General features: G+C 51.8%; 8 protein-coding genes across 8 annotated transcripts; 3 read left to right on the forward strand and 5 right to left on the reverse strand.

Moving 5' to 3' along the window:
• Positions 1-1,275: 1,275 nt before the first annotated feature.
• Positions 1,276-3,979, reverse strand: CC77DRAFT_335976 (general substrate transporter). The gene is made up of 5 exons (XM_018531310.1): positions 3,323-3,979; positions 2,773-3,270; positions 2,299-2,715; positions 1,878-2,249; positions 1,276-1,824 (listed from the first exon to the last, which is right to left on the reverse strand). Exons 1-5 carry the CDS (start codon positions 3,484-3,486, stop codon positions 1,686-1,688), a joined length of 1,590 nt encoding a protein of 529 aa, XP_018391022.1. The 5' UTR covers positions 3,487-3,979; the 3' UTR covers positions 1,276-1,685.
• A 2,152-nt stretch (positions 3,980-6,131) lies between these two features.
• Positions 6,132-8,175, reverse strand: CC77DRAFT_926257 (high-affinity amino acid transporter; the record flags this gene model as incomplete). The annotated part of the gene is made up of 6 exons (XM_018533910.1): positions 6,132-6,564; positions 6,619-6,829; positions 6,886-7,304; positions 7,354-7,475; positions 7,538-7,925; positions 7,991-8,175. 6 exons carry the CDS (start codon positions 8,173-8,175, stop codon positions 6,132-6,134), a joined length of 1,758 nt encoding a protein of 585 aa, XP_018391023.1.
• A 2,417-nt stretch (positions 8,176-10,592) lies between these two features.
• CC77DRAFT_926100 (hypothetical protein) lies at positions 10,593-11,664 on the forward strand (the record flags this gene model as incomplete). Its single annotated transcript, XM_018533897.1, has 2 exons — positions 10,593-11,563; positions 11,616-11,664. The coding sequence occupies 2 exons, from the start codon at positions 10,593-10,595 to the stop codon at positions 11,662-11,664; spliced, it is 1,020 nt and encodes a 339-aa protein (XP_018391024.1).
• Positions 11,665-12,551: 887 nt separating this feature from the next.
• On the forward strand, positions 12,552-12,886 carry CC77DRAFT_1091112 (hypothetical protein; the record flags this gene model as incomplete). Its single annotated transcript, XM_018529550.1, has 2 exons — positions 12,552-12,687; positions 12,737-12,886. Exons 1-2 carry the CDS (start codon positions 12,613-12,615, stop codon positions 12,884-12,886), a joined length of 225 nt encoding a protein of 74 aa, XP_018391025.1. The 5' UTR covers positions 12,552-12,612.
• Positions 12,887-13,039: 153 nt separating this feature from the next.
• Positions 13,040-14,410, reverse strand: CC77DRAFT_1016539 (hypothetical protein). The gene has a single exon (XM_018524223.1). The coding sequence runs from the start codon at positions 13,967-13,969 to the stop codon at positions 13,139-13,141; it is 831 nt and encodes a 276-aa protein (XP_018391026.1). The 5' UTR covers positions 13,970-14,410; the 3' UTR covers positions 13,040-13,138.
• A 1,349-nt stretch (positions 14,411-15,759) lies between these two features.
• Positions 15,760-16,749, reverse strand: CC77DRAFT_1028092 (hypothetical protein; the record flags this gene model as incomplete). The annotated part of the gene is made up of 1 exon (XM_018526417.1): positions 15,760-16,749. One exon carries the CDS (start codon positions 16,747-16,749, stop codon positions 15,760-15,762), a length of 990 nt encoding a protein of 329 aa, XP_018391027.1.
• Positions 16,750-18,413: 1,664 nt separating this feature from the next.
• Positions 18,414-21,632, reverse strand: CC77DRAFT_1057376 (hypothetical protein; the record flags this gene model as incomplete). The annotated part of the gene is made up of 2 exons (XM_018528008.1): positions 18,414-21,499; positions 21,563-21,632. 2 exons carry the CDS (start codon positions 21,630-21,632, stop codon positions 18,414-18,416), a joined length of 3,156 nt encoding a protein of 1,051 aa, XP_018391028.1.
• A 1,255-nt stretch (positions 21,633-22,887) lies between these two features.
• CC77DRAFT_336445 (acid protease) lies at positions 22,888-25,440 on the forward strand. The gene is made up of 2 exons (XM_018531312.1): positions 22,888-23,859; positions 23,909-25,440. The coding sequence occupies exons 1-2, from the start codon at positions 23,136-23,138 to the stop codon at positions 25,327-25,329; spliced, it is 2,145 nt and encodes a 714-aa protein (XP_018391029.1). The 5' UTR covers positions 22,888-23,135; the 3' UTR covers positions 25,330-25,440.
• Positions 25,441-25,455: the final 15 nt, after the last annotated feature.

Below are 25,455 nucleotides of genomic sequence, written 5' to 3' on the forward strand. Positions count from 1 at the left end.
TTCATCCCGCAGCGATGGCCACTATTGATTGACTTGATTGACACGCAGCCGCCGCCCCTCACACACAGCGGGAAGGATTGACAGCCTCCCACCCCTGTGAGAACCGACGATCTAGATTGCAGCCACATCCCGTCTCACTACGTCTACGATCTAAATTGCGTATGCAGCCTATCCCTGACCGCTCACGCCAACGGCATGTGACGCGCAAGATGAACAGGAGAAAATTTGAGTTTTGTTGCTTTCAGCTGGCACCCCTTGTTTACACATGCGGGTTGACGTGGCGCAGCTCCAGACCCTGCTTTTTTCTTGCACAGCCACATGTTCGAACCATTTCCTCGGTGGGGTATCAGACACCTGACTTACTTCGGCTCCAAAACAACATGCTCCAGACACTTCGATTTACGGCTTTTGTACAGGCCTGGTGCAATCGCACACAGCATTTCATTTCAATCCGTTACAGACTTCCGCAAATGACCCTGGGGTAGTTGGGCGCTGCTGTCCAGTCGATTGGAGGCTAATATCATCCTTACGCGGCATCAGACACACAAATGCCCGTCGTTTTGTCGGGAACCGATGAACCTTCCTTTCTTCTTTCAGAGTTTGACAAAATAGGTCCGAACGAGCCGTTGAAGTCTCCAAGACGCGTAGATAGGCGATACGCGACCGAAAACGACCGACCCCCCTGTCCACCTCGGCACTGCCGTCACGAGATGGCAAACGGTCGATGCAGCGCAATTCAGACTTGCTGATGTGCTTACACAACCGGTTGATTGAGAATCGTTACCAAAGCTATGAGTTTCATCTGATTCGAGGTCTTCTCCAACGCATGCCCTTGCGTATTTGTCACAGAGTTGCCCATAGAGCATAAGCCTTGTTGTTACTACCTTCTTCTTTACTTGTTCGTGCTAGAGCAAAACGAAAAGAGAGGGAAAAAAGTAAAAAACATACAACAGCGGGGATTCGCTAGTGGTCACCCACCTAACTACTAATCCGCCGGTACACTGCTTGTATATGGCTGAGCGGACGGGAAGCCTAATTTTCAGTGTCCTATGGTCGTATGTACCATTTCTACTAATAGGTGGCATGATAACCTACAGATACACGATCACTAGAGGCTACACTAATATGGACGCACAGACTCATCCACAATCTGCATACATGGGAGAACAGACACAAGGGTCTTGCTACAGACGCTTGTCCGAGGATCTCCGAAAACTTGGCGTGCCAACATCTTATCTCTAACCATACGACAGATCCGATACTGCAAGTAATGGGCAACCTTCGGTCTCCCCTTGAGATCTTCACACCAGGATTCCTAGCAAGACTTTCGTCTCTGACCTCTTACTTCGCTTCGGCGTTGTATCTCGGGCAACTTCTCTCCATGAACTTCGTCCTGTTCCCGGATACTAAGTGGGTTTGATGTAATTAGGTATGGTACCTCGCCATGGGCCATAATCTTGCCTGGATATGCGGATGTAGTTCCTTGCTCACGCCGAGTTATCAAGTCGAAGAGGAAGTAGCATTCACACTCTACTGCAACGATGGTTTGGTAATGGGTATCTGGTTCGATGCTAATAAGTTCTTGTTTCTCTGGCTAACGCCATAGGCTCTAACACTAAATCGCACACATGCTACATTGCTATATAGCCTAAAACGACGTGGCTGACAAATAGTGGCGGAGTCGCCTATGCCTTCTCGATTTGCACATGAGCCTCCTTGATGCTGTCATTGCGGTTGCTGATACCCTTGCCATCGATATCAATGTCAGCAACCTCTGCGTTATCGCCATCGAAGATACGAGCGATCTCCTCGAGAGTAGGGCCACTGCAAGGAAGGTTAGCCTTAATTCATATAGGCGAGGACAAAAAGTGACGTACCGAGTCTCGACGTAGAAGTAGTAGACCCAGATCAACTCGAGGAAAACCCAGCCAGCATAGCAGGCGAACAGCTTCCAGTTCTGTTTGTACCAGCCGCCACCCTCGGAGATGGGAATAGGGTTCACGTAGTTGTTGATCGTGAGGGCGACTTGAACGGAAATGTTCATGATGAACACACCCTTGGCACGGAGCTTGTAGGGCAGAATCTCGACGGTGTAGGCAACCAGGAGACCAGACCAAGCCAGGGAGTAAGCGACACCATGCAGCCAGACGAAGACAATGTTGACATAGCCAATTGCAAGGGTACCCTTCTCGGCATATTGCTCACCAGTGATGGTAGCGCAAATCAAGAACAAGAGCATACCACCGGTGCTATTGTAAATTAGTTAATGTGTCGAATGAAGCGGATGTGCAAACTTACGCAGCGAGGAAAAGCGGGCGTCTACCAACACGGTCGACCAACAAAGCGCATGAGATGGAGACGAACAAGGAGAGAACCTTGTTTCCAGCGTCCAAACCCAATTTGTCGGTCTGGCGAGTGATACCGGCACCTTCGTAGATAATACCAGCGTAGTAGCTAACAAGGGCATTGCCAGACCACTGAGAGAAGAGACCGAGGGAGATGATCATCAAGAGCCGCTTGCGGTTGCCTGCAGTCTTAATAAAGTCCATGTATGACGAGTTCTTCTTGTGCAAGAACTCGATGCGGATAGTCTCCTTCATTTCAGCATACTCGAACATGACAGTGGAGTCGCTGTCGTTGCCGTCGGCGTGGTAGTGAGAGAGCATGCGGAGCGCCTCGTCGTTCCTGTCCTTGGACAACAGCCAACGCGGGGACCTGGAAATCAAAGTTAGCCAATTGCGAAAGACAGTTTGTAATATGGAAGAAGCTTACTCAGGAATCCACCAGATGAACACGAGCTGGATGATAGAGAAGATGCCTTGGATGAGAGTCGGGATTCTCCAGGACCAGGTGTTGGGGATGTGCTGTGTACCGAAAGCCAACCAACCACAGATCAGGGCACCAAGATTCCACAAGCAGTTGTACACGGTGGTAATCCTGGCACGGTGCTGAGGATGCGCAATTTCAGTGATAAGCATAGGGCAAGAGAGTTGAGCCATGGAGTTGCCGAAACCCATGAAGAAACGGCCTCCCTCATATTGCGGGCGGCTCATAGAGGCAGCCTGAATGGCGGCGGCAATAACCATAATGATGCAACCAATAGTAATGGGGGTTTTGCGCCCATATCTGTCGCTGAGGAAAGGTACCACGGGGAGGGAAACGATGGAACCGATCGAGTACATGGCGCTGAGACGACCCAAAGTGTCCTCTGAAGGGTTGTCCATCGTGGTCTTCCAGGAGTCAAGAAGCTGAGAAGTGTTCATGAGAGATCTTCGCACAGTTAGTTACTGGACTTTCTCTGTTTGCAGGACCCAGAACTCACCCATCGTAACCGGTGGTGGCCGAACAGACGCAAAGAATCATGCAGTAGAAGTAAAGCTTGCGCATGTTGGGTGACTTGCTCCATGACACTGGTGGAAGCTCAGGCGCAGCTTCCTGTGCCTCGACCACATTGGCCTGGTTGGGACGCTTGAAATGGGGACTCATTGCGGATAGTATTGACCAGCTGTTCCAGCGGCCAACGACGATTGCAAGGCGGAGGTGGAGTGAATACTGGGGAAGAATTGGAGCTCATCTGGGCAGGGGAGTTCTTATATGCTAGGCTGTATATCCATGCGAGTCCATATTGCGGGCCGCACAAGAGGAGATCACAAAGGTCGGGGTAGATATTACCACTATTAGGCTAAATGTCTTGCCAGGTCTGATCGAAGGCTACTCGTCTGATTGGTTGGATACGGCGTGCGGCTCAGCCACCAACCCTTCTAGAAGTATTGAACCGGACATGACCCCGGAATCCCGCCCCGGTCGAGCGATGCCAAGGCAGGACGTAGGAGCTTACCCGACTCAAGAGCGCATGAGAGATGCATGATCACTCGATGCGGGTCGAGAAGCTGTTCCTGTGAAAGGGTCATGATCAACAGGCGAAGGTGTTCTGGACCACACCACAGATGAGTTTGGAGTAGTGAAGCGTGTTATCGTGGCGACGAAGGAAGTAGTGTTGACTGATGCGAAACTCCCGAGCTCGGCAAAAGTCTCCCTTGGCGTCAAAGATCAAGCCATCCATGGACTGTTTATCCTGGCGCGAATGTGGACTTGTGTTGTGGAGTGTATCGGACCTCCCATGAGGGTGTGTTAAGCCATTGTAGTCAAGCGCGGACAAGATTGGTGAGATGGCAGCTTGTCAGGTCGAAGCTTACGCTAGCCCGTACCGAGGTTGCGGCGTGGTACCGGGATGGCGGGATGCCCACTCCGAACACCAACACAACGATCAAATTGAGGCTATACATCTGCGTATAACAGCTGTCAAGGCGATATTTCTTGGTAGTGAGGCGTAGTGATCTTAATTGATATATACAGCTATCGATACTTGGCTGTCAGACTATTGTTTCTGCCGCGTTGTGATTGCGAACCAGGTCTTCTGCAACGCGCACTGGCGTGACCGGCTTTGCTAACGCGGCAGTCGATAGGTGGAACTCACTTTTTCCATAGCTTTCCAGCATGTCGAAATAGTCTAAAAGTTCCTACCATCATCCACAGTTCGGTTTCATGAGTAGAAAGCGATCGCGGAGCGCTCTGTTCTTGCGCACGCTCGCGTAGGCTCGGAAGATTATGATTTCCCTCTTTCCAGGCGGTATGTTCGTTCTCAGCACAGAAGACTGTATTCAAAAAAAAAAAAAAAAAAAAAAAAAAAAAGGCCCGAAAAGGGACAAAGTAAGCAAGGAGTAGGACACAGTTTCCAACACCTGCGCCATAGTATTGTGGTCACTTGGGTAAGGCGAGCAGAGCGAAGCGCGCGTGTGAGATTGAGGGAAAGGCAGGGCAAATCATAATAATAGATGACCTGGACAGTTCCGAGATTTGCATAATCTTGGTTAATGGTCGCGTGTGGCACAGTGGTTGGGGCCGAGGTCATTCGTCGAACACCAGATGCCGAAACACGACCTCGGGAGCTTGTAAATGATCCATTTACGGTGCAGCGACAGGTAACAGCTGAGACAAGAGAACCAACCGTCTCTTGTCCCGTCGACGTAAAACCCCATATTTCTCCAGTTTGTAGCACCCAGGGTTAGGCGAATGGGGTAGTTAGCACGTACAGACTTCTGTACTAACGGCTCCACGTGTCGGCCCCCGACAGTACTTGATAGACGCCCGACTCCACCCCTGCCAGGGCCATGGCGCAGCCGATGCGCCATCATGCGCGATCCTGTTTCCCGGTTACTAGAGTATAACAAGAACATCTGCGCAACCGGGCATTCGCATCTCTTTCGCTATTCTGTTGTAATGAGGTGCAAAGAATAAAGTTTATAGTGGATATCACTGACCTACTGGCGGTTGCGCAGTCGAACGATACATCATTTCAACCCGCCCACCCACAACGATGCAGAGGCTACAATGATCTCGTTTAGCCTTGTAAGCCTATCGCATGTCTATTGGACAGTAATGCGAGTATGTTACACTTGCGAAGAGTACTACGAACATCGTCTGACACCTCAATAGTTTCCTATAGGTTCCTAGACACGCGCTGGGCAGCCGGTGTCCAGAAGAGCTAACATTGCCTGAAGCACCTTCAATCAGCCACATCAGGCTTTACCTTACATTGCTCGTTTGACAGGGCCAAGGTCAAGTTAAAGGAATGACCACGCACATGACCATTAGGAGCCAGCTTTCTTCGTTAAAGCGGGCTATCAAGGTTCAAAACTAATTACTAGTAAAATAGAGCACAGAGTGATCAGCTCATAGGTGTAGGCAGCTTCTCTCGTAGAGAGGCATGTCAACCAAACCGACACGATAGATTCATTCAGACGGACTTTCCGAGGAATGGAAATCCTTCTACAGCTGTTTATAGAAGGCCAAACGCGCCCCTCGAATTAGCAGAAGACCTTATGCGCTTCGTATGAGTATGCGATAAGTATCAGTATCTGCATGCACGTGTTCGCCTTCGCGTTGCGTTCTCGACCATTCTTCTTATTTTCATGGGGCGTCAGCCTGGGGAGTTCATTGGATTTGGTGGTTGGAGAGATAGATCGCGTTTCAATGTCTACGATTGTTTGAGTTCAGAATCTGCCATACTCTTGCACCCTTGAGAACTTTTCATTTCTGTGGACGCGCTTACCAGCAAGGCAAATCCACCACTAAAATACTGTACGAACAGCCGCCATAACGCGGGCCTTGACACCCTTCTTCTTCTGCTCGTCATTCATCTCCTGAATGCTCGCGCGCCTCCGCTCTTCGGATACACCTTCACCACTGATCATCTCTCTCTGTCCCTGCCTCATACCAGTATAGATGTCAATGTCCTTAGTTCTGATCCACAATGGGCGGTGTGAAGGAAACTTGAACCAGCTGTACACCTTCCAAATCGAGTACAAGAAAACGAGAAAAGGTGCCGCCATGTAGAGTTCGAAAAAGCCCTCTGCGCTGAGAGCCTCACCACCGACTGGCCAGAGCGCAACGTAGAATTGGGCGATGAGCGCAATGGCACAAATGAAGAAGCATACCCAAGAGCCCCAAACACCGAACGAGGCTCTGTATGGAATCTCATCCAGGGTGTGCCCTTTGTAGGCCCTAAAGGAACATTAGTGTCTATAGAGACTTTGCATACTGCTGCATGGAACTCACCAAGCTCTGCGGAAACGGATATGTGCAATAGCAATGCTGCCGAAGACAAAAAGCACTGTGATGCCAGATAAGGATAGCAACCAGGTGAAAATATCTCCACCGTTGGGGGCGAGATTGATGTATGCCAACAGTCCGAACAGAAGCTGAATAGCTACCACAACAACTGGACGGCCCTTCTTGTCAATGTAGGCGGTGGCTTTCGGACCCATACCTAGATAACGATTATGATCAGTGAGGAACTAGTATGGTATGATGCAGGACACTCACCGTTCGCCGCAAGAGCCTGCATTGTGCGTGTGGAGCCAAAGGTACAAGCATTGGCAACGCTCATGACTGCAATGAGAATGACGGCATTGAAGATGGATGGAAGAACCTTAATTCCGGCGAGCTGGATAGCGATCACGAAAGGTGAATGAAGCGAACTGGCGCCAGCGCTACCGTTCAGTGCCTCGTTGTTGACCGGCACAACCAGGCCGACCAGAGCAAGGTTAACAACGTAGAAGAGGATGATTCGATAGATGACTTGCTTCGCGGCCTTGGGAATCTCCTTCCTTGGGTTATCCGTCTCAGCTGCTGCTAAGCCAGTAAGCTCGGTGCCAGTGTATGCGAAGGCTGCATTAACGAAAACACCGCAGAATCCGTGAAAACCGTTACGGAATCCTGCGGAGGTCACATCAGGAATGTTGCTAGAAATGGTCAGTAGACAACTCTGCGATCCGACTATGGAGGACGTACTAGTACTTGTTGCCAATATAACCTCTGTCGTCGGTTGGCACACCTCCGGTATCAATAATAATGCCCAGAATCATGAATCCTACACAAGCTGCAACCTTTATGATGGATAGTACGAATTCGACCTGTTCAGAAATGTTATTCTGGTTGTCTCATAATGGAGGAGGCTGCAGAGCAGCGCACTCACCTCGCCATAACCCTTGACGCCGAAAAATTGAATGGCGATCAAAGCCACGAGAAGTGGTGTGATCCACGCAGCGTTGTTGATTCCCTGCGATCCTGACCAGTAGTGGATGATGTTGCAAGCAGCGGAGATTTCAAAAGGCAGGACAGTGAGCCAGCTGATAGCGTACTGCCATCCACAGGCAAAGCCCCAGGATGGATCGATGAATCGACAGATGTACATGGTGAAGGCTCCGTTGATTGGATACATGACTGCGAGTTCAGCCAATGCCTGCATCATCAAGTACATCATAATGCCGATGAGGGTAAATCCGATGATAACAGAGGCTGGTCCACCAGTGACGAAGGATGAGGCGGAACCAATGAATAGACCGGAGCCAATGGCACCACCACTGCAAAGCATGTTAGTCGCGTTAAAGCATAGTTACTCCGTCAAGGAGTATTCGGAGAGACTGACATGGCAATCATTTGCATATGACGACCCTTCAAGTCCTTCCTGAGCTCATTTTGATCAGAAATGACAATAGCGACATCCTCGTCATTGGCACTGAGCTGATGTCCTTTGGTGTGATCCCCCAGGGAGTAATGCGCTGGAGGCGGATCGCCATAGTGATTCTTTTCCGTCTCGTGCGCGAGACTCATGGTGGCGAAAACGTGATAAGAACCGGCGAGGACCTTGTGACACTCAGACGGAGTGAATACGTCAAAAATCGCAGACGATTGGAACGTCGAGCGGCGATCAAAGAAAGGAGGCCAAGATGTAGGGCACAAGTGAAAGATGCGAGGTGTGCGCGAGACGCGGTAATATACTCGAGAAGAGAGCTCGCGGCTAGACAATCAGTGGCGGGCATTTGGTGGCTGCATTCGCGCACAGGGACTGAGCCTATCTTCGCCCACAAATCACTATGTCAGGCCCTCTCGCACGGCGTTCAGCACTTAATTGGTATAGTACATGCACCCTCGTAAGTCTAGGGTTGCGCCCCATGTTGTCATGCAACACAATGGTAGACTGACGGATCCGGGGCCTCCGTGAGTGGTTGTGAAGTTATGTTCCAATGCCTTGGGTGGCCTGTATGGCGTTGTCGCTTCCAAGCAGGAATGAAACAGTGCTTCTGGCGTCTCTTTACTGCACACCATACTTTGGCTTCAAGCGCGTTCGCGTGGCGGACCACCTGCTGGGATCCCAGGGTAGAGTCAGGGGAACGAATATCAGCAGGTCTGGAAGAGCACCAATGTCGGACCTTCTGTGCCTATCTTAGCCTGCGGCGTATCTACTTGCGCAATCGCGTAACGCCCAAATATCGCTCAAACCCCAACACGTTATCAATGAACCGCTCAGCCACATTAAGCGCTAACGTACGCTACAGGCACGCTAGCTGACATTCGGGCCACTTGTTTCTGATAAGAAGTCGCTAGCGAACGCTTCGACGCATCGAAGAAAGCTTGCACAAAGCTTGTGTGCGGGGTCGCTCCAGACTCGCACGTGGAGTGCACTTGTCGCAGGGTCGGCGGGGCGCTGTTTGAGAGAGGACATGATGGATATTGTATGTTTAGACGGTTGCCTGACGCAAAAACCTCACATATCAGATGGAGCAGGTTACGTCTAGTCTACCAAACACCCATCTTCGCTTCGTGGTGCGTGTGTGGAGGCTCACGTAAGATCGGGATTCGCCTTGTGACGACAGCCCACCTCTACTTTGCGACCCGAGACGAACTGCTAAAGCTATTAGGTACAATGCAACAGACGTGGTGGGTGGCTTCTGGAAGATCTCTATCCCGAAAAGGAAGGTGATCGGGAGGGCTTGCCGCACATGTTGGATTGGTTAGGCAACTCGAGGCTCGGGGTTGCGCGGCTGATTTTCCGGAATCATACCGGTCAGACTATGAAGTGCTATTGGATTGTATTTATTGCAGCCTCCTTCCTCTTCTTGCCGCTACATGTCTGTTGCTTTAGGTGCAGGATTACGCTGTTGGAGTCTCATACGAAATGCCTCATCTGCGCATGGTTTAGTTCGTTCACGTCTCAGGCTCGCTATATGCCTAGCAAGTTCTGGATCTCAATCCTCTGAACCGGCTCTAGAATGGTCGAATTTGCCACCTGTCCTAAGAGTCCGGTTACCGCTCGTTCGGTACAGCTATCTAGGGTTCCCGAAAACACCTGAGCGGGAATGCACACCACAGCGTACCCAAAACAGCACTACAGCAGACCCCAACTCTGACAGGAGAACCGATTCTGTTGGACAGAGATGCATTCTCATTAGGCGCGACGACTGGCTGTGGCTGGCACTGGCTTTTTGCACAGTTTACGAAATGTGTGTCTCCTAGAGAAGGCGACAACAGGCCCATTGGCGGGCCTATTGCAATACTCTATGTTAAAGGTTACCACGTAAAGGGGGACTGAAGAAGTACTTAAGTAGGAATTGTTAACCCCGGGGAGAAAAACTGAAGGTAGGTCAGCGGTTACGAGCCATAATCCTTCAACGGGTAGCTTATCATGCTATTCAAATTCGGTGTTGTACTCTCATTAGCCTATGCCATGCTCTATCGCAATCACCGAAGGTTAGCGCCAGCTACGTCAAGTTACCAATCGACCAACGCTGCTTAGCGCCGCTTAGCGCCGACGCGGAACTTTCTGCAACTTAATGGATTCAAACGGGCCGCGCATTGCTTAACTTCAAAATGTAGCTGCTCTCTACCTCTGAGATGAGTGCTGGAACAAGTGCTAACCCCATCAACTCCCTTGTGCGTGTTTCCACAACACCTGAGCTGTGCCGCAATGCTACGTCGCCAGGCTGCTAGCTTCGACCAACGCTTCCCCTTTTGTTGCAATAGCTGCCTTCCGCGTCTCTCTTGAGAATGTGTTTTAAGATCACGCAACCCAGTCACTCTTCACCTCCTGGTGACCCGCGTCACCTCTAGGCAGTTATTTCACCCCCGCACGTGTGTGTGAAGCAAATATTGAGCCATCACGATATCATCTGCGAACGCACGTCCGAGACGGATTATCACATGTCCAATTCGAGCATTTTTCAAGGAACTCACTCACTTATCATCAAGCAATGTTGCATTCCCGCAGGAGAGTTGAATTCATGGTGGTAGCAGTGTTCGTGCTCTGCACATGGTTTCTGTTTGACGCCTGTTTGAATCGTGTTCAAAAAGAGTTTGTTGAGGCTGGCGGTGTGGAGAAGCCGGAGCGACTTGAGACAGCAGAAGTAGAAGGAGAGCGAAATATACTTGGGCAAGGAATCACGCAGGGAGGCACGAAAGAGGAAACATTGTCGACCTCCACCACCTCTCACCACACAAGCACACTGACGAAAAGCACTGCGGTCGTGACACCTAGCACATCGCTACCTGATCGCGTCGTAGTGATGGCTAAGCTTCCCACCGACGACACACGGTGGGTGCATACCGACCTGGGAGACTGGCAATCAGCTATCTACGACATTGACACGGAGACTCCGCACAACATATCCACCCTGGATCCGCTCACTAACAGCACTCTACGTACCCTTCGGAACAAGGGCATGGAAGCAAATGCATACCTCGCATACATCGTACAGAATTACGACAATCTCCCTTCAACGATAGCGTTCATCCATCCGCACAAAGACGGCTACCCCATCGCTTGGCACACCGACAATAACGAGCATTCCAATGTGATCTCTCTGCAAACTCTCAACATCGACTTCATTCAGAGCAACGGATACGCGAATTTGCGTTGCGTCAACGATCCTGGCTGTCCGCACGAAGTGATGCCGTTCCGTGATCCGCCTGAGGAGCATCGAACAATCGAAGCAGCGATGCCAGATGCGTGGCGAGACTTGTTCAACAACACCGATGTACCGCACGTGCTGGCGACCCCTTGCTGTGCGCAATTTGCCGTATCGAGCAGGCAAGTGCAGAAGCGACCATTGGACACATACAGAAAATATTACACGTGGTTGATGGAAAGTCCACTGAAGGATGAAACAAGCGGACGTGTTTTTGAATATCTCTGGCACATTATGTTTGGTCAAGAACCTGTTTAGTAAGCATTCGACGAAACAAAATTGGGTTGCGTGGCTGCTAATCTGCACAAGCTGTCCCACATACGAGAAGTGTTATTGCGATGTATACAACAGATGTTGAGAATTTTCTCTTCCGTTCACGGAACAGATAATCTGAGTACATGTTGGCGACATTTTCGATCGTCTCAAGTCAAGTCGATTTGGGATTTCCGACGGGCATTCAAGTTCTCGTCTATCATACGAAGCTGCGCCGCCGGCTCTGTCCGAAGACGATGTATATTAACTGAGTACAAGTCGATACTTCGGATATCGGTCTTAAGCCACAAGAATACCAAGGGCTACAGATAATGCGCATGACATAAACACAACCATGCGCATCATACCTGTCATTGTGATACGCAGCATACTGCTACCTTGTCGGCAGAGTGCTCCGTAAGTCGCTTGGTATGTAAGCGCCAAACGGAAGGAATGCTAAAGATGCCAGATTTGGAAGGCGAAACACAACACTTTGTTGCATTTATGTTGATCTTCGTCGCCAATTCGATCTACTACGCCATGTGTATGCATCGGGAACCATTACGGGTTTTGGGAGCCATGTGTTAACATATTTTGACACTTGCCGAGCGAGAAGTGTCTTTGTCCGACCGGAGAGGAATAGTAAGAAGCTGGGCTTGCGTCGGATCGATTGAAACGGCTAAGCTGAACCCTCGTGAGAGCTCGTCAGCAGATGTTTCATACATTCCCCAATCCACACCCATTTCCAATCCCCTTCTAGACATGCGGGACTATCTTCGTCATGAATAGGGGTATAGGTCATCCCCTGTACCTACACTAACGTTCCAATCTGCAAGGCATGGTGTCAGTGCTGTACTATGTTATGCATAGTCCTTCGAGTCATGATTAGTCCCGCTGAAAGATGCCAACTACCAGAACAATGGCTTCAAAGAGCGATATAAAAAGGTATTTTCTCTCCAAAGGAAAGAAAGCTTCGCAATCTTTCTTCGATACCACAGCTTCATGGCGAAACCTCATCAGGACAATTATATAATATACTCGTCACGCTAACATCATGTCTTCTTCTGACGAGAAGTCCGAGACTGGTGGTAGCGACAAGACCCCCACCCCAATGGGCAAGTCAGACGTTGTTAGAATACACTCTACTCAACCAGGTCATTTCGCTCTGTCAAGTCAAGGCGTTTACAGTTTCCGATGCTCGTTCTCGCTTCGCGCAGGCCAAAAGCGGCGGCGATGTGTCTTCGGGTGGCTTCGCTGCACGTGCTCAGGGTGCTGGCGATTGCAACGCCAACGCTGGCAGCCAGCAGGGTACCGGAGAAAAGAAGTGAAAAGGTACTCAAGATACACTCTAGGAAAAGTCATGAACAGGAAGCAACGTGCTTTGGTAAACGAGGACTCGCTGGATGTATTCAGGTTGTCTACATGTCAGGTTATACAGCGCTGGGACTAGTATGAATGAATTCATATGAATGTCAGAAATATGCTGAAATACTATGTTTCACCCGCAATCATAGTCCATACAACATCCTAAACTCATCCCGACCTCGAAAGACCTCATCTCCTCCTTTACCATTCATCGCTTAGATATACTGGACAGTGACTTGGGATCCACTGTTGATGGTAACGTCAGTGTAGACAGTGCTACCCTGCTTGAGATCGATGATGGTAGCGCTGCTCAGTCCGTCCGATCCACCAGTGCTAAGAGCAGCACTAGCCTGGGTGAAAACAACAGTGCCAAAGTTGCTCAATGCGACCAAGCTGCCTCCAGACTCAAAGTCCTCTACAATCCACTCAGCGTTCTGACGGCACAAAACGGAGCCGCTTGGTGCGCTAAGTGTCTGGCTGACACTCTTTCCAGTGCTCACATTAGTGAGCTTGACCGTACCCTTGGTGGTGGAGGTGGCGGTGATGTCGACTTGAATAACGTTTCCCGCCTTGACGGCGAAGTTGCTGAAGTCGTAGGCGTAGTCAGGGTACCACTCGTACCAAGCATCGTAGGACACAGCGCCGGAGCTGCTGACGGTGAAGTCGATACCGGCCTGGAGCAGACCGCTGGCACATGAATCGCCGTCGATTCCAACCCAAGCTGACGCGGACTCGGTTCCACCAGAGCCAACGTGCTTGGGTGTTGGTACTGTAAAGCGTCCGGTGGCTGACTTGAAGTAGCCGGAGGAGGGCTGTTCGAGAACGGCGCCAGACCAGTTGGATGAATAGTCAACGTGGGCAGTGGTGTTGTCTACATCAGCGACGAACTTGGAGTTCTCTTTCGCGGCGGTGCCGACCAAGATCATGGGCTGGGTCCTGTGACGACGAGTGCCATCGGCGCGAGACTTTACGCGCTCGGCGAGGTTTGAGGGACGGGCCAGGACTGCGCCTGTGATGGCGGCGAGGACAGCGATAGAAAGCTTCATGTTGAAGGATGAGTGAACTTGAGACTCGAGAACGAGAGGCGAAGAGAGCGAGGATGTTTAGGAAGCGATGGACTATTGGAACTTGCTGCGTTGATAAGTCTAACAGCGGCGTTTGACGCTCCTTATATATTTTTCAGGCTCAAGTCCGAACACCATGTTGTATATATTCGCCCCGTTTCGGTATACGATGGCGCGATAGTCCAGACTCATTACCTGATGATACCTTCCTGATATCCACTGGTCAGGTGCAAAGCTATCCAGCTAGATGCGCCCTTCTTGGTGGATTGGAAAGCGGCCTACAAGATCAATCAGGTCAAATGCCGAGATAGAGATCACTAATTGGTAGCTTGACTTATCCATTAGAGCGCTTTCGAATTTTGAGATCGGTGTATTTCCGGACGGTACAAGGGTATGGTAGAACATTCTGCATGTGTATTGGACCAGTCGATATCAGAAGACCTCTGTGAGCGAACCTTCTTGTGTATGGGTCGAGGTCCACCTATCAAATCACTCAGATGTTCATCAACTGCACGAGACAGTGTCCGACTATGCGGTCGTAGTGCTTGCATCTACAGGTCCTCCTGCCTTTCTGGGAAGCTATCCGAACACTCTGTTGAAACCACCATTGCGGGAAACAGAAGTGTGACGGGGACGTTCGTATGCTGCGCGATGAACTCGTAAAATCTTCGGAAATGCTACAGGTTCTTACCACATAGTAGAAATCGCAACCTCAAGGTTTTCGCACCGCTCTCTGTCCACGATGTAAACTCATTCCATACCAAACCTCGGTCTTCAACCACATCGGATTTCGCAATCGCTAGTACGGACACGCCCGGCGCATAGACGGATGGCACTTGTCGCGTAGGCATGCAGGATATATTAACTGCATCAGAAGCTTGTCGTTGCTTATCAGTTGGCGTGCACTTGGCAAGGGTTGGTGCGGTGCTGCTAGTCCGATATAGGAAGTTCGTGATAGTTGACGCCCGGGATGCGTGAGTGAGGTGTGCCTAGCTCGACTCTCGCCAAGATAGCTTGTAGAAGCTTGTTCGTGGTCGGAGAATAGGTCGAGTTGAGATGGTGTGTTGAGCGTTGTTCGAGGCTTGTTTGAGGAGGGACGAAGGCGCAAAATAACACAAAATTGCGCTATCGATTTTAGTGGGGCCTTTACGTTTGGGTTTCTGGGCACAGCCCAAAGCCATCAGCGTAAAACTTTGAACTCTGTCCACAGGTTGAGAGTCCATCTAGCTTAGATGGGAGGAAGATTCGGTGTGCGAAGCATGCTCGGTCTACTCGACACAGATGGCACAACGGAAAGCCTGTGACGTAGCATGGTTTGAGGAGAACGATGTGCCCAGGAGATCGGACGGCTGGATGTCTATCTGATCTTGGAGCAATACGAGGATGAATTGTACTTTTTCGAGGAGTCAGGTGCAACCTAAACCAAGCAGCTAAGGAGATGAAAGAAGCTCCGGAAACAGAGCTAATACTAAGGGACTGCGGGAAGTGGAAACGACAGTTATGTCAACATGTTATGAGAAGTGCGGAGTCAAGTCATTGGATCACAGGTAGCATAGGCACAGGTCAAGTAGACGGGAAGGTTACAATGACTTTTCGAACTCCATTCGTCGTGAATGCTATATTTACATCAAAAGAAGTGATAGCCGATCTCGCGGTCTACTTAGAAGAAAGGTATGGGGGTTTCCCATCAAAGAAGATACGTCTCAAAAAGGTCCAACCATGAACACCAGTTCATGCAAGAAAGATCGTCTTGCGACCGTTATAGAAGGCGCTTACAAGTGGAAAGCGCGGGCGTGGCGGCGAGCCTTGGAGGCAGAGGAGCCAGTGGTGGTCTTGAGCCACTGGATGAACTGCTCGATGGTGAAGGTCTCGGGGAGAGCAGAGCCAGACTCGCTGCCAGAGGAGGGAGCAGCAGGAGTGGCAGCGGGCTTGGTGGCAGAAGGGGTGGCGGGCTCGGCCTCCTCAACGGGAGAGGGAGTGGCGGAAGGAGCGGCGCTGGAGGCTGGGGAAGGAGTAGCAGAAGCAGCGGGCTTGGAGGGAGTGGAAGGAGCGCTTCCACCGGTGGAGGCACCGTCCCAGACCTTGGGGCCGGGGACAGTGTACTCGGTAGCACCACCGTAGATGTTGAACAAGACACCGGGGTCGGTGGCCTTGTAAGCCTTGGTCATGTCGACACCGGTGGCGGGGAGGGAGGCAGAGCCGCTGCCGGTGACCTTGATCTGACCGCAGCCGTTGTAGAACTGAGCCTTGGCCTCAGCGCTGGCCTCGTGGAGACCGATCATCTCGGGGCGGATGAGGTAGTCACCAGCCTCAAGGTCGGGAAGGGTGACCTCGACGAGACCCTTGTTGGCAATGAAGTTGTCAACACCCCACTTGCCACCGGAAAGACCGTCCTCCCAGATCTTGGTCCAGACAGCGCCCTCACCGTTGGTGTCGGCCTTGGCGATGTAGACCATGACGGGACCCTTGTGCGAGGCAGCAATGGGCTCGTCACCGTCACCAGTGGTAACGGGGTCGTTGTGGTGCCATTGCATGCCGATCTTGGAGCCAGCAGCAACCTCGACCTGGTCAGCGGTAGCCTTGCCACCGTTGCAGATCATGGCAGTGGAGGTGACATCGAGGATGGGGTTGTTGCCGTTGGAAGGAGTCTGGACGGCGAAGTGCTGACCCTGGTCCTTGCCGTCAATGACGAAGCTCTGGAAGGTGGTGTGCGCAGCAGCGAGGTTGGCAGCAGCCAGGATGATAGCGGTCTTGGTGAACATGTTTGCGGTTGTTGTGTTGGTTGGTTGGTTGGATTGCAAAAGTTGAGCGTATCTTCAAAGATAGAATAAGAACGAATGAATGATAGACGAATGGATTGAAAGTGAGTGTAATGCTAAAGAGCGTGTGAAAGTGAGTGTCAGCGTCAAGCTTGATGCCCTTCCAACGACGATGGCTTCTGTTTCTCTTATACTCCTTCCGCCTACACGGCACGTTCACGCCATGACAAGACTAGTGCCCTTACTGACAGAGTCCTGACAGCGCCAACAGCATGAAACCCGGGTCTGTGGATTGATGCCAAGCACCTGTCAATCTATTCCGCGCCGCACTAGCACCATAAGCGGAAGCGTGGCTTCGTTTAGCTGCCGCAGAACGTTGAATCGAGGCTTTGTCCGCTCCCACGACCCATAATATGTGATGAGGTATTGTCGGGGCGAGATTTGAAGGCGTCGCCTCCATGCATGTGCCTGGAAGTGGCCTGTACGACATCCTGAGCGTCGAATGACGGGAGAGCCTCATGGGAAACGTGAAACCATGTCGGAAAAGCTTGAGCGGTTGAAGTCTGCCATCGTGCCGCGGCGTTTAACGAAACGTCATGCGGTGAAGCGCCAACATGTTGTTCAGTCCATACCACCCGCTGCACACTGCATCAACATGTTCGCAGTTGATTGTTTGCTTATGTCATAACGTTCTTTCGGGAACTGATTGTTGGTCGTTGCTGCATGGTTCCTCACAACAGCAAGGCTGCAATAGGCAATCTCCCTACTCTTCACCCTTCGTGCTACCGGCCTACAATGACTCTCATATTTGATGATCCAATCTTCTAGAACCTGCAGTGCTTGGGGACGCAACCTCGGTGGTGGGGCGAATTGTTCCGCGAAGGGTGTGTTCGTTCGCGAGACGACATGAAACGAAATCCTTTAGTGGGGGAGATTGCGCGCCAGTGCCTGCCAAGACAATGGTGATGTTTCGACACTTCCGAGGCTTTCATGGAACAACACCGTTTCCCGCTTGAGTCGTGACGCTCTCTTTTCATGGCGGTGCTCAACATGAGAAGAACCACCGGTTATAAAATCTCTTCGCATGAACAGTCAAAATGCCGCAGCCCGTGCCTCGCAATGCTGTCAAAGAAACCGTCACTGGACGGTTGAAGAAGAACGCGGCGCTTACATGACGCGAAGCCTATTCCTGCTGTACGTTGTTTTTACTGTTGGTGTGGGGAGGGCGTTGCGCCGATGCACGACGCTGTGTAGTGGCGTTGATGAAGGATTATCGCGCCCGCTGTGGTTACCTGGCCCCAACGAAATGCGGGAGTCTTTCTAGCTTTAAGTACCCGTCGAACGATCAAAATATGCTCAATAGTTCTCATTGTCTACCAACTATCCCAACTTCTGGGAATCGGCCGTTACGGGGGTGCGCCACGTCTAAACCGATGCGCCCGCTCATACTTTTAGTTCACTCGCCACCAGAGGAGATGTATTGTTGTTTACATCGTCGCGACGCCATCGTATGTCTGCCGCCCAGGATGGATTAAACGCCGATAATTACTTGTTGTACACGTGGTATCTCTTGCTAGCAACAACCCAGGAACGCCCTTTCAATGCTCATTATACTCATTAGTAGACCGCGAATCCATGCCAAGGACCAAAGAACTTGCTGTGCTGTCTCAAGCAAAATATGAATAAAGGACCACGACGACTGCAGACACCATGGACCTCCCGTACGTTGAGTGCGATGCTGTGCCCTCCTTTTTGCCAGTCGCTATAGCCTCTCCGTTGGGCCTACTGCCCCCTACACTCGCAGCCGCACTGCTAGTGACGCTTTGGAGCCGTGTTGTTGTAGCGGGAAATAAAGCACTTTTTGTGGTGCGACCTGAACTTCCGTAAATCAATTCTGTAGCTCCCAGCGCAAGACTGATGGTGGTTCCGTCGATAGTAATTGTGCCGCCTGGCGTCAATGTCTGATCGCCAATGATGAATGTTGTTCCACTGCCAGATCGTGCTGTGTACGTCTGCGAACCGATAGTAAGTAATGGCGGGTTGGTGATAATCGGCTGGATCCCGGGCGAGATAAAGCTGGTCTTTCCGTTGATGGCCAGAGCAGTAGCTCCGTGTGCGAGGGAAATGGTGGTACCCGAAACGACGATAGACCCACCTGCAGTGAGCAATATCGAACCAATTAGATATGCAGTACCAGTCCCTGGAAGCGGTTTAAAAGTCGCATGCCCGATAGTTAAGGGAGGCGCAGTAATCAGTGGGGCAGCTGGGGTAGCCAAAACGGAGGTAACGCCGTTGATCACGACCAGGGATGCCGATTGAGCGAGAGACAATGTGGTACCAGAAACGGTGATTTCCGAACCACCGGGAAAGAGTGTTTGACCATCTACCACGAAAACAGGCCCTGAAGGCTCTGGAAGAGCGCTGATGACATCGCCGCCAATAGTAATCACGGGAGGGTTGCCGAACTGCAGACTAGGAGTGACGAGCGAGGAGGTAGTTCCATCGACAATGATAAATGAGGCAAAAGGCGCGAGCGATAACGTAGTCCCCGAGACGGTGATTGCCGGGCCACCTGGGATGAGAGATTGGTCGCCAACGACAAATGACGGTCCAGATGGGGCCGAGATAGGAGCGAAGACCTCGTTGCCAACATTGATAGTCAACGCAGCCGGATCTGGAATAACGGATGTAACTCCATCCACGACAAGGAAAGATGCTGAAGATGCCAATGATAGCGTAGTATCGGACGCAATTATTGCCGAACCTCCAGGCACCAGTGTCTGACCGGCGATGACGAACGAGTTCCGCGGACTATCAAGAGCAGAGAACACACTGTTCCCAACAGTGAGTACGGGTGGTGTTATGTTGGGAAAGGCTGGTGATTGTATCGTCGAGGATGCCCCATTGACCACCAGAACACTTCCTGCAGCTGCTAGAGACAGCGTAGTGCCCGAGACGGTAATGGCAGGAGCACCGGGGGCGAGCGTCTGCCCCGAAACCACAAAGGTAGGACTAGGCATATGATTGTTTTGGCCGTTGGGGTTATTCGACCTGTCCTGAGTGACTTGCGCTGTGATTGTCGAGCTGCCAATTACGAATTGCGGCGGACTGCCTGGAACTGGTAGTGATTCTGGTAAAGCTTGAGTGGAGCCTCCAATAACTATAAACGAAGCCGAGGGTGCCAGACTGACAACGGTGCCATCAATAGTAGCGACGCCTCCAGGGGAAAGGGTTTGTCCTGGACCGACAAAGAACTGAGTAGCAGCGTTAGGTGTAAGTGTCGTCGAACCAATGGTCAGTACGGGTGGAGGACGTGATTGACCAGCCTGAGGAAGTCTAGACGTTCGACCGTCCACAACAATAGCTGTAGCTGATGGAGCGAGAGAAACCAGAGTTCCATCTCCCACAGTAACAGGTGAACCTCCAGCCCGCAGGGTCTGCGAGCCCACAATGACTTCGGAGGACGGGCCAACCACGACAGCTTTGGTGCCCACAAATCCCACGGTAACCCGGGTGGATTCGGGGGGGTTTACGGCATTGTTGTTGTTGTTGCCACCGCGCACCTGGGTTGTTGGGATCGAGCCAGGTCGATTGTTTGGCTTAACAGTGGTAGTCGGCTCGCCGTTAATGTCAGAGAGATTCCAGTCAGCTACTGTGAGCGGAATGGGCTTCGAGGTGCCAGTGCCCCAATTGTTTACGACGATAGGCAGATCGTCAAAACCAAGAACAGAAGACTCAGCGTGGATGAGTTGAGGGGCCATACCAGGCCAGTTTTGGTAGTATAGGTCGACAATGACAAGAACAGTCACGACGGCCTGGAGCTGCCCAGCATCACATGCAGACTGTGGAATCTGTTCGAGAAAGCCATCTGGTATTGGGCCTACAATGGTAGGTTTCTCTTCAATTCCTTTCAACCAATAAGGATAAGCTTGTGGGGAGTGCAACTGTACTGTCTCTGTTATGTGACCTGATGCGATCTCATAAGCTGTGAAGTAGACAAACGGCGTGGCAGAAGTTTGAACTATTGTGGTGTTCGGCCCAAGAGTAACGGTAGCAGTGGCCGATGGGAAGGTATCCGGATAGTAAAGATCATATAGTCCGGCATCTGACGTAGGGATGACACCTCCAGAGGGAAAAGGAGAGTAGGCTGCAGACCGATAGGCAACGGACGTAGTAGCTGCATTAGGTCTTACCGTGTACTCTTCACACATCGTAAGCGTGAAGTCCCATTCGGCATAATACGACGTGCTATAGCTGCACACAAAGTCTGATGACAATGCACTAGATACATCAAACGTCGTCGTGTAAGGAACAAGGGTATACGAATTCATGTTACTGAAATTCGATGCCTCTGTTGTCATGATTCCCACCACGTGGCTGTAAGTTGGAGCGAACCAGTAATCCACACTCGCACCTGGGATGTTGATTGTGCATGTTGCATTGGAGATGTGATTTTGCTGTGTTGCTGTGTCGTTAATGGAAGACGGGCCGATCCTTGAAGTTGCTAGCGGTGGAGACTGGGTCTGCGACAATGTTGTGTTATAGGCGTCTGACGAAGTGCCGTTCGGTCGTAGAACAGAAGAAATCTGTGATCCAATCGAGGCCGGATCGGTCGGCTGAAGGATTCCATACTCGCTAGAGCTCCCTGTACCAAAGGTGCTAACGCTTTGTAACAAGGTTCCTGGAAGGATAGCTGCGAGTGTCGAAGCAGATGCAGGCAAGGTCGTTCCGAGAGTAACGTTGGAATATGGGGCTTGGAGGCTCGGTTAGCATGCAGCGATTCAAAGCCGCGAGGCGCAATGGGATTTGACTTTACCACGACGGAACACGGCCCCCGCTGCAGACGAAGCGAAGCCTACTGCAAGAAGCGGATGATTAAGATACATGGCGGCTGTAGAGTGCTGCTCACGCAGACACTCTACGGATAACGAACGTCGTGCTCTCAAGTCGTCCCGAGAGAGTGGTGGACATACAAGAGTGCAGCAGAGGCAATCTGGGTGAGCGGGTCCAGCGTGTTTTGGCCTATCGACGGCACCGACTGGCGTGGTCCCGAGCAGAGGCATGCATATTTATCGGAAGATCAGCGCGGGAGGCAGCTAGACTAGGCCTCTGGGCGAAGTCCGAGACCTGCTCGTACATTGGTTACGTTCCTTTTCCCTCCTATTTCAGACAGGGATCAGAGACGGACAGCACGTGAGTTGCAGGCCGTCACCAATAACATGCCCTGGTCTCGCAGAACATGAAGAATCCGGTCAAGGTTTTTAACAAGTCGAATGCGGCTGCCACGCAGGTCCATGGGCGCACGCAACTGCTACAGTAAGTTACTGCGGGTTCTCCTGAGGTTTGCGAGGAGCCACTAAAAGTCCGGCCTTCCTGTCTCGGCATGGGCGAATGCTTGTATTTGTGCGGCGCGCCTCTACACCATTGCAGACATCCCTTCCTGTTCCTCGTACTGAAGGTTTGATTACCATCATGCAGGCATTGTTGAGGCTCTGACGGACATTGACACGCCACGTTGGCGATGCAGGAGTAATGCATAACCAGCATTCGGATCAGCACTATGGACGACGCATGCCGGCTCGACACTCATAGTTCTGTCCTGTTGAGCATGACGATCGTTTGGCAGGTTCCTGGTAAGCGTGCCGATCTGCCAGACTGAAGAGGGGAAATTTAAGCGAATGCGCTGCTCCAGTGCTCGAGAATCTACTGTTTCAAGCTTGTCGTTCGGGGTGGCTGCCTTGGAGTCCGGGCTTGGGTGGCCAAAGCCCAGCGCCTTGCCGTGGCAGATGGGAGCTCCAGAAAGCCCAGAGGCCCACCCCAGATTGCGCGAACATGTGCCAATCGGTGTAGGGGTGAAACGAGGGGTTGGGTGCCTCACGGCACTCAGCTGCATTCATTAATGATGCTGCGGAAGAATACCGGCTGAAAGCGACGGGAAGAGAATGGCCGTCTCACGGAGTTGAGGTGCGAGCCTGTCTGCCCGCCGCCGCGCAGCATTGAAGCGGTATGATCAAGAAGCACAGCAAAGGACTCGCAAGAAAGCGCGACGGTTGCGGCGTTCCCGCAAAAAGTGCTATCGCGGCGAGTGGCGGGTACGTCAAGTCGAAAGGAGCGGTAGCCAAGTGACAAACTCCGTTAGAGCATTTGGTGCAATATATGCCTTGGCCTGCTCGCTCGGCATCCATGCCAGGATCCGGCCAATCTGGCTCGACTCCAGACTTCGGACTGAGAGTGCTTTTGCATGCTGTCCGTGTCTTCTTCTCTTTCCCCCCCTCTCTCGTGGCGCTGGCGGGGACAGACAATGCCCTTCGGTGATGCTGTTCGCTGCAATCTTCGAGGTTGAGTGGCTTCAGTCGTGCCTCCTTCCACGCGCCGCTTAGTCACGGAACATGGTCCCTTTGCAAGGGCATCGCGCCTGCCTCACGTCTCTATGCGCCTTCCTCGCCGCCGCCCTGCTCCTGCCCTTACTTGCGGCCGCCGACTATGTGCAGACAAACATCACCGAGACGCCCAACTTCAAGTTGCTTCCCGGCATCGCCTCAGTGCCAGCACCCGTCGCGGTCGCGCCGGACCAAACCTGGATCGGAATTGATGGCGCATGGAACACCTTCACCTTGGCCATAGGCGAGCCTCAGGAGTACGTGCAGGTCTATGTGTCGACTGCAAGTCAGCAAATATGGGCCATCAATCGCATGGCCTGTATCTCAAATATTACGGACCCCACGACTGGAGAGATCACAGCGTTCAACGTCTTCGACTCAGAGTGCGAGCTTAGTCGCGGTTTCTTGTTCAACAGCAGCAACTCGGAAACATGGGAGCAAAAAGGCTTTTACCAACTGTGGATTGAGAAGTACCTTGGACTAGTCGGTAATGGACTGTACGGTTTCGATTCGGTGGGTCTAGGGAGGGCCGGGGAGATGGGGCCCTCTGTCCAGAATACAACAATCGGCACCTTGGTCACGGCCAACTTCTGGCTCGGGCATATAGGCGTGCATTCCAAGTCAACCAACTTCTCCGTCTTCGACGACCCAGTCCCGAGCTACATAACTACTCTGTTCGAACAAAAGAGCATTCCCAGTCTATCTTTTGGCTACACTGCCGGCGCACAGTACCGTAAGACAGTCCCACATGCTTCCTGTATATCACTGACTCGTGTGTATAGGCGACCAAACCGTCCTCGGAAGTCTCACGCTGGGTGGCTACGATGCCTCCCGCCTTATTCCCAACGACCTTACTTTCATCTTCGCACCGGACAATGAGCGCGACCTGGTGGTTGGCATAGTTGGCATCACAGCGAACACCACGTCGGAAGAAGACATCGATCTCATGAAAACTGACGACGTCACCATGTACATTGATTCTACGATTGCAGAACTCTACCTGCCAGTTGAAATCTGCCAAGCTTTCGAAGACGCATTCGGATTGCAGTACGACGAAGCGACTGATCTCTACCTTGTGGACGATAAGCTTCACCAGAGTCTCCTCGCGCAGAACCCCAGTGTGACGTTCACTCTTGGTCAAAAATTCAGTACCGATGCCACTCTACAGATCACCTTGCCTTATGCTGCCCTAGACTTGGAGGCAACCCCTCCCTACAGAGGACTAAAAGAGAAGACAAGGTACTTTCCAATCAGGCGAGGTGGTGAGTCGCGCCAGTGGATACTAGGCAGAACCTTTCTACAGGAAGCCTACCTGACTGTAGATTGGGAACGTCAGAACTTTACAGTGTCAGCTGTCGACTGGACATTTGGCAAGGCACCAGAAATCCTTCCCATCGTGTCGCCTACCTATGCAGTAGCGCATTCCACTCCCCCGAAAAAGAAGCCTCTATCGTCTACGGCAGTCATTGGGATTGCCGTGGGAGGTGGCTTCTTCGTTGCTTTACTGTTGTGCGCAATTGGATGGTGGTTTTGGCATCGGCGACACAAACGCAAATTGGAAGCCATCAAGGCGAAATACGAGGCCGAGGCCGCTGCGGCTGCAGTCACCAAGATGGATCCACCCGTTTTGGAGGAAACTCCGACCTCTCCAGTACGAAGTAGTACCGAGGGTGTGATTGTCTTTCCGAAGGCTGAGCTGCCTGGTACATCTCATGTACATCACGAGATGAGCTCCAGTGCGCAAGAGAAGGGTTTATTGCCGGTGCATGAGGCAGATGGCAAGGAGCGTGAGATTTACGAGATGCCTGGCGACATGCCTGTGCTTGCAGAAGCAGGCGGCCGTCAACTGTCGGAGAAGGAGTCTATGGTGGTACGTGAGAGGATATACAACGGCGTAGATCCGGCTGGTATGCCAGATGCACCCCCCGTTACACATGACGAGTCACGAAGGCTTGCACCGATATCTCCCTCAGAAGTGGCGATTGTGGGCGGTCAACTACCGACTGGCAACGTGTCGCCCGTCACACCACGATTACCCCGAGACGGTGCGTCCTTGGAACCTTCGGACACATTTTTCCAGCTGCCGCCCTATCGTGCTCGCGATGGAAGACGCACCGAATCGGATGACGATCCCCTCTCCCCCGTCTCGCCTCTGGAAGGGTCTACGGATATGTCCCGACGGCGGTTCTCGTACGAGTCATGAAACCCAAAAAGCTGATTGTTTAGCGACGTTACGACTGGCGTTTACTTTGTTTGGCATAACTGGCGGGGATCTCTTGGCTTAGCGACACGCGGCACCGTTGCTTACTGCGGATATGGCGTTTGAGAG

This window comes from Alternaria alternata (assembly GCF_001642055.1).
Source record: "Alternaria alternata strain SRC1lrK2f unplaced genomic scaffold CC77scaffold_2, whole genome shotgun sequence".
NCBI lineage: Eukaryota > Fungi > Ascomycota > Dothideomycetes > Pleosporales > Pleosporaceae > Alternaria > Alternaria alternata.